Here is an 8,115-nt window from a genome sequence, read left to right as displayed (position 1 = left end):
TCAATGTGGCAACCTTGCACATTTAAGCAATGCTATTTGATCAATGTCTTCAAGAATCTCTTGATAGATTCTTGGGGGCATTGGATCCTTACTTCTATAGTAAAGCATATCGAATTCTATAATATCTTCATCTTTACCCAAATAAGCAGTTGAAGTAGTGATATATCTCACAAGGATACCATTGTAGCGGTCTAATCCACAGAAAGCCTCAGGTTGCAAAGGAACAAGTTTCTTCACATCTTCAATTAAGTCCCTAATCTTGGACAAGCTGATGCTGGTTGCAGTATCGAAGCAGCATATGCCCATAAATCTGGGGTCCGAAGGGCATGATGTTGGCAATTCATTTTCTGGGTATCTGGGAATGTGCCACATGATTGAAGGCATAGGTGTGAATTATAACCTAATTATGTTGACTCATTTAAATCCGATGGCTAATAATTGGATGGGCAATGAATTTTGAATGGATTTAAATGAATATCTAATTAAACTCATTTCATTAGTGGGTAATGAGTTGATTCGATCAGCCTATTTATACTTATTTTAAAAAAATTATATATTTAAATACAATTTTTAGTAGGTGTTAAGCAGATAAATTTGAATTTTGTACCAATCTAATAAAAATAAAATCTATTATTTCTTGTCAAACAACATGCAAAGAAATTAAAAAATAAGTAGAATTTCAAGCGAGTTATAAATGAGTAATTGAATACTCTTATACTTATTTCTTAAATGGGCATAAATAGATTAATTCATTTGAACTCATTTATTAAATAGGATAAATGAATTGGCCCAATTATATCCATTATCCAATTATAACCCATACAAATCCCCATGAATCACCCATTTTGTCGCGTCTAATTGAAGATGATTGTTATAGCCTACCACAGGGTAGCCATTGAAAATCATACCTGGAAGGATACAATCACACGTATATTGCAGATTTTCCGCCACAAGACATTTTGTTTTTCGGATCTTAATCTTTATTAGTCATCCAGTCGATGGATACATTTTGAGAATGTTGATGTTCATACGAATAAGAAAATAAGTTTCGAGCTTATTTTCATCTAATGCTAAATTATTAGTGAGAACTTTTTCGTTTTATTGTTTTTCTTCCATATAGAGATTGAAGATTGAGTAAAGCTGAAAGGACATAATCCTTGTAGAATTTGGATCTATTATTTTAAAGGGCAAAAAACCTCAGCGGCCATTAAACTATTGGCGAGATCATGTTTTGGCCATCAAACTATTTTTTGTCAATAATTGGCCACTAAACAATTTAATCCGTAAATCCGTGACCATTTCGTCATTAATTGTTCTTAAGTTCTGAAATTAGCATTACACGTGGCAATCCGTAAACTTTTATTGTACTTCCTATACCACTTTTTGTTCAACATTCTATTTTGTTGCTGTGAGTCCTTTATAAATATCCCATTTTAATTCAACTTTTTTCTAAATTTCCCATGACTATTGGCAAGATTAAAAACAAAATGCAATAGATAAAATGTAAATTATAACAAAATTATGTAGTCACAAATTTTGTTGTATTTTTATTTTTCTTTTTTATATATATATATGGTGTATTTGAGTTTTTAACCTTATAGTAGTTACTAAAACTTAAAGGAAAAAAAGGAATTAAATAGGATATTTCTGAATAACACATGACAACATTACAAAAGATTGGACAAGGAGTGGCATAGAATTGAAGATCCATGAATTGTAATAACTTATACAAAGATAAGTAATTTTACTGAACTGTTGGATCTGGGCTTAAAGAAAAAAGAACTTTTTGAGCTTAATATCTGTATACTTAATGTAAACTGACTTATGACAAGTTTACTACAAAGAAAATTGTACATAGTGAGAGACTGAATAGACTCAATTAGGGACGTGTAGACGGATGAAATCCAATTGTCCACTTAAGGGAGCAAATTACAACATAATTTCCTTGAAGAATAATTTAATATTTCTAAGACCAGTCATACCCATCTTCATATGACAAATGAACACAAACCCTAGCTTCTTGATAAACTTTTCCTGGTCGACAAAAGTATCCCTTTTGTGGGGCACAATGAACATCTTCCGAGCATATGCATAATCCTTCTAAGGCACAATTTTCCTTCACTATACTAATCCCATCTTTCACTTCAAGAATTTGGTCTGTCCATTCATTGGAAAACAACCCTAAAGGATCATACAACCTTTTTACTTTCAAAAACTCACTAGCACTCTTATACTTCTTGATTGCCCCGATAAAAGCCATATTTTTGTTTTTCCCCCAATGTGGCAACCCTCCATATTTGAATAATGCTAGTTGCTCTATCTCTTCAAGGATGTCTTGATAGATTCTTGGGGACATTGGATCCTTACTTCTATAGTAAATCATGTCGAATTCTACAACATCTTCATCTTTACCCAAGTAAGCAGTTGAAGCAGTGACATATCTCATGAGGATACCAATATAGAGGTCTAGGCCACAGAAAGCCTCAGGTTGCAAAGCAACAAGTTTCTTCACATCTTCAATGAAGTCCTTAGTCTTGGACAAGCTGATGCTGATTGCAGTATAGAAGAAGTATAAGCCCTTAATTCTAGGGTCCCAAGGGCATGATGTTGCCAATGCATCTTCTAGGCTGTCTAGGCATGTACCAGATGATTGAAGCTGATTGTTATAGCCTACCACAGGGTAGCCATTGAAAGCCATACCTGTATCAAGACCAGTCTTGGTTTATGTTGTTCTCATATCTTTCTATAATCCCTATCTTTGGCTCTTGATTTTATTCTCTTGGTATAGTCAATTTTTCTTAGCTAAATTTTAGTCCTTAATTTAACGGCAAGCTATAATTTGATGCATCATGTTTATACTAGGTATTACATTTTCTAAACTGTGGACGATAATGATCATATAGTTTGATAATGTTCCAATAATATTCAATCTAAAAAGTTACTTGCTTTGGAATATTTTGTACAAACAATCTTTAAGGCGTTTGTTGAATTACAGGATAATACATTTGCAGTTGACCCACACACCCAGGGAAACAAATTATTTCGTATATAAAGTTAGATGACTTGACCGTCCTTTATTGTTTATTGGCTAAATAAAATCTTTTAAAAAGTATGGGGACCTTTAGAGTCATTTATATCCTTTAATTATAACAATACGATAGATTTAAATTAGAAGAGTAGGTGAAATATCACAGTCCAAGGAAATATCACTAGTTCTTTCCAACTCTAGCTATATATTCTACCATGTCAAATACTACTATTTTGCTGAAAATTTAGAAAAACAAAAAGCAAACAAGATCAAACATTACTCTTTTACTGGTATATATAGATAAAGCGTATGCAATAATTTTTCTTTTGTTATTTGAGGGATTGGAGGAATTATGTGACTTGAATGGAATAAAAGCTAAAGATAGGATTGGGAAGAAATACCATCATTAGTCAACCCATATGCTGCCACTGCCAGTTGGGATAGAGTTTGTGCTGCTGTTACACATTTCCCTACAACATCACTTGTGGATTCTTGACTCTCTCCTATTCAACAACAAAGAAACCAACAGTTAATAATATGGTCTTACAATCAGATTATTATTGCTGATTAAACAATAATGTTAGTAATGCTAATAAGAATATGCTTACCATTTCTAGTCAATCCATATGCAGCCATCTCCATTGGGGATGTGCAAGCTGACCCAGTTACGCATTCCCCACCAACACTTGTACCCCTGGATTCTTGACTTTCCTCTGTTAAAATAACAAAAAGAAAGCAATAACAGATCCATTGTAGTTTACATTAATTGAAAAATAAAATAGGTTTCACATGGGCTAGTCAAATGATTAATCTTAAAACCAACCTAAGCTTCTTGCCATGGCAAGATATTGTGAAGGGGCAGACCGGAAAGCCGCAAAATCATAAACACCATTTCCAGGAGTGCCTGAGGAGACTCTATCATCAATACGATAGACAACCTTGCTTTGACTTGGGTACCACGTTAAATCTGCAAATTCGTGTTGTCTGCCGAAGGTGGACACTTGATCTGCTAAGTCTGAATCATTTTTCTCTAGAAGGGTGATGGACCTCTTAAACATTGGTTGCAGTTGAAGAGTCACCTGCCATGTTATATCTTTTTGTTAGTCTTGTACTCTTATCGCTTGGATCAAAGGTCATTCTGTTCTTTCCTTAGAAAAAGAAAATGGGGCAACTGAAGAATATGGATCTGAAATATGCATTGGAGTATATAATCAACTTCAGAAGGTACCTGGGAAATCACTCCAAGAACACCAAGGGATACTCTAGCAGCATCAAGCTCAGGGTCACCATTTTGCAGCGTTCGAACTTTTGCATAACCTTCATCAGGACCTACAGGTGTTACAATCCGAAGTTGAATCACAAAATCATGAACTGCACTACCCGATTCACCCCACAGTGAGCTTCCATGGGCACCCGTGCCCAAAATTCCACCGACAGTTACACCCCACCAATAGGGGACATAAGGTATAGCTAATCCAGCCATGGCACTTTCATTGATCAGCTGCCTTAGTAACATTCCAGGCTCAACTGTTATGGTCATGGCTGATTTGTCGATATTCAGGGTCCGGTTGAGGTCCTTGGTGCTAATAATCAGGCCATTTTCTCCCTCAGGGCATATAAGTTTAGGTATACTGTGTGATGTTGAGGTTGCTACTTTCATTTTTCTCCGCAGAAAAGTTGCATTTGCTACAATCGAAATCAGCTCTTCTTCTGTCGTTGGATAAACAACATCGACTGCATGACATATGCTTCGATCTGGGAATGTAGCGTAAGAATTTGTGATGGTGCAATTTGTGTTGCCGGATGAACATCTTATGTGATCTTCTGGAGGAGTACTTCTGACCAAAAAAATTGTGAAGCTAATAATGATCATATATGCTAAGAGGATTTGCCATTGAATTTGCTTATGAAAGTGCATGGCTGAAATTTTGAAGAACTCTGCAAATATTCTTGATCTGTGACAGAGTTGGATTGATATGTGGAGAAACTCAGAAACGTAGCCTTTGTAGATAAACAAAATTGACAACAATCAGAGTACCCGTTGTCGAACATATCTAGTTTGGCCACGAAAGTCAAAATCCTTTTCAATTATTGTTTTGAATCCTTATCGTTGGTTTCACCCAATGTAAAAAATCAATTACGGATCTTAATTTAAATATTATATCTTCTCCTGCTTTTAAGGTCCCACCCCCTCTGTCATGATTCCAACAGACCGCCACAAGTTTTATCGTGGTCAAGGACCAACTACTACACAACTTAACAATTGATCATTGACCAATAAAAAAACTCCAAATATATAATCATTTACTTTATTTACTAATTCATGTTGTACTCTGGCCGCCTAGACCATTCAGCTCGCAAACTCACTAGCTAGGTCTACGTATAGATATATCCACCTGCTAAACGAATCAGGTTAACCCATCAGCATGACAACTTTGACTGGAAAACTGCTTTCTAGTTTTAGTGCTTGCATTTCACACTGAGGGTGCGTTTGCTTCAATAGAATTAGAATTGAATTAGAATCAAAATTTTATGAATTAAAATTCTAAGTCATTTCAATTTTTTCGTTTGAGAAATACATGTTCACTTGATACCATCATTGAGAAGTTGTTAAAACAATGAGGAATATATCCTGTTAAGTTATTATGTGCCAGGTTCAGCGCTTGAAGATTGGAGAGTAGGCAGAGCTTGTCAGAAATACCTCCATAGAAGTTATTTGACTGAAATCTTAGAAACATTTATATTTGATGACATTTTCCCAAGCCAAGCTCGTATGGGCTAATTTCTCGGAACATACCCTAAAACAAAAATCAATTAAATATATGTTTGACAAACAAAACTATAACTGTCGTGCTGACTGGACACGGCAAGAAAGAACTTTTATAAATCGCTGCTACCGCGCACAGCCGTGCTAACTGTGCACGGTAGCGGGACAATTACAAGAAATGTCAGTTACTACCGTGCTGACTATGCACGGTAGCGACTGACAATTGTGCAACGTGCCCATGAATGGCCAGTAATATATATAACCACACAATTGAAGATAAGAGTTGAAGGTTCGGGAGGCAATGATCATTTTATGGACGAGATGCGAGTAAAGTTGCATGTGATGTCCGGCAATTGCAAGACTTTTCATGTACTGATGTCCTATACTCTAGTTTTGTTCAGTATGAAATGGTAAACGATTTCGATTCAGGGTTTATGTCTAAAGAACGCCAACGTCTAAACAGCTGCAAAGCAATTGCAGTCTAATGATATATGAATACATACAATAACCATTCGTGCAATTTAGCATTTAACTTATTTCCAAAGCACCATTAAATCACTATCAGTTTCCTTCTTTAATTGATTTATGTTGGCAATCATTTCTTTAGCTTAAGAAGTTCCTTGTTTAAAATCTTTTCCATCTCTACAACTGTCCTTGCAGGAATGTGATGTAGTGGCAGAAAATAATTTCTTTGCATACCCTAACCAGGTCACCTAAAATAAATGTACAGACTGATTTTATTTGGAGTTACAAATTTGTATATTATTTGGTTGAATGGCTACCCACATCAAAGTATTCAGATAATATTAAGTTCATAAGTTCACAAAAAAAAATCCAAAAGATTAAGGGAGTCATGGATTTGATGAATGCCTGGTATGAATCTTGGGTTGACTTGGTTTACCATATTAAATTTCACTTTTAGACACTTTGTGCTCTTAAGACCTTTAAATTTATCCCATTTAAATTCAATTGATAATATTATTAACAAGACTAACAGAATAGGGAAACACTGCAAATCAATAACAAATTGATGAATGTGGTTAGAAAGAGTAAGGGGATCGTAATTGGAACAATATTATACATTCATACGTACACAAAGCATAAAACATGATAATTATTCATTGCTGTAAAAAGTGAAAGCGGTGGTAGTTTAACTTAGTAATTTAACATTAAACAAGAAAAAGAAGTACAACTTCTGAACAATCCTTTGTCAGGTGCCTGACAATCAGAGTTTCATTTGGCGGGTTTTTTTTTTTTACGTATATTTTAAGAAATTAGCGCTTGTATGGTATCCCTTAGTTCATTGTCACCAAGATCAAAAATTACCAAATTGCTCAGATGCTGCATTGAGGACGGGAGCCTTCCAATGAATTTGTTTCCGTTCAAATGCGGAATCTCAAGTCCCCACAAGTTACCCAGTGATCTTAGAATTTGACCGCACAGATTGTTAAATTCGATATGATGTGCAATTCTGCATTAATGCATTAATCATGTAAGGGATAGGTATATAATTCTGCATTAATGCATTAATCGTGTAAGCTATAGGTACATAAACTAAGAAGAATGGGTATAATGGCAAGAAAATGATAAAAAAAAAAAAAAAAAAGGTCCTGGAATAAGAAAAATGCATGAAAATGCTGTGGGCACAAGTGATGGATGAAACTTGCACAAAAAGTACCTAATTGACTAGCATTGGATTTTCCCCCTTTTAACTCCATTGCTAGCATTGGACTAGAAAGGAAAATAAGAAGTGTCCACAACTAGCGTTTAGCTAGTTTGGAGACACGTGACATGCACCTTTGCATTGGACAAGGGTATAGATGAGAATGGAAGAAAGTTGGATCAAGTGATAAAATGGAAGGGATTATAAATAGGTGATTCTGAATTCAAATATTCTATTTATATATAAAAAAAGGGTATATATGTGAAAACATTCACTGTGAAAAAATAAATAATAAATAACAAGCAAAAGCAAGAGACACGACAAAGAATTTGTAATACCATTAGCAACATTCTTGAACGTGCCCACATATGAGAACAAGTTCTTGCAGCGGATGTGTTTTTATTGCATGGTGATATTAGGCTCTAAAACGCCTCTCAATAGCGGCTATACCAGGAGCAGAATAAGAATACAAATCCAAATATTCTTGATTGTTGAATAAAAATTTTGAAACATAATAAGGTAGACACTTCAAAAAGTAGTAAGGTATGTATTACATAATTCGGAAACTATTTTCAATTTTTGGATTCTATGTTTTTGCCACATCAAAATTTGTTCTCGAATTAGTTATGACGACAAAGTCATGGTTAGAATCTTAGA

The 8,115-nt window shown here is 34.8% G+C and overlaps 2 protein-coding genes across 2 annotated transcripts; both read right to left on the bottom strand.

Annotated features, from left to right (window-relative positions):
* LOC113716107 (probable truncated L-gulonolactone oxidase 7, mitochondrial) lies at window positions 1-384 on the bottom strand. The gene has a single exon (XM_027240405.1). The coding sequence runs from the start codon at window positions 382-384 to the stop codon at window positions 1-3; it is 384 nt and encodes a 127-aa protein (XP_027096206.1).
* Window positions 385-1,767: 1,383 nt separating this feature from the next.
* LOC113715536 (probable L-gulonolactone oxidase 6) lies at window positions 1,768-5,119 on the bottom strand. The gene is made up of 5 exons (XM_027239764.2): window positions 4,257-5,119; window positions 3,852-4,107; window positions 3,637-3,741; window positions 3,430-3,531; window positions 1,768-2,700 (listed from the first exon to the last, which is right to left on the bottom strand). Exons 1-5 carry the CDS (start codon window positions 4,944-4,946, stop codon window positions 1,967-1,969), a joined length of 1,887 nt encoding a protein of 628 aa, XP_027095565.2. The 5' UTR covers window positions 4,947-5,119; the 3' UTR covers window positions 1,768-1,966.
* Window positions 5,120-8,115: the final 2,996 nt, after the last annotated feature.

Source organism: Coffea arabica, chromosome 11c (genome assembly GCF_036785885.1).
Source record: "Coffea arabica cultivar ET-39 chromosome 11c, Coffea Arabica ET-39 HiFi, whole genome shotgun sequence".
Classification (NCBI taxonomy): Eukaryota; Viridiplantae; Streptophyta; class Magnoliopsida; order Gentianales; family Rubiaceae; genus Coffea; species Coffea arabica.
Note: the sequence above shows the minus strand (reverse complement) of the source record. Positions and strands in the feature narration are given on the sequence as shown.

Bases quoted from the DNA above. Each gene is read 5' to 3' on its own strand.
- LOC113715536 (XM_027239764.2), bottom strand. From the start codon at position 4,946: ATGCACTTTCATAAGCAAATTCAATGGCAAATCCTCTTAGCATATATG. The intron at 4,108-4,256 runs GTACCTTCTGAA...ATAACATGGCAG, and splicing joins TTCTTGGAGTGATTTCCCAG to GTGACTCTTCAACTGCAACC. The intron at 3,532-3,636 runs GTAAGCATATTC...GTTGTTGAATAG, and splicing joins ATATGGATTGACTAGAAATG to GAGAGAGTCAAGAATCCACA.
- LOC113716107 (XM_027240405.1), bottom strand. From the start codon at position 384: ATGCCTTCAATCATGTGGCACATTCCCAGATACCCAGAAAATGAATTG.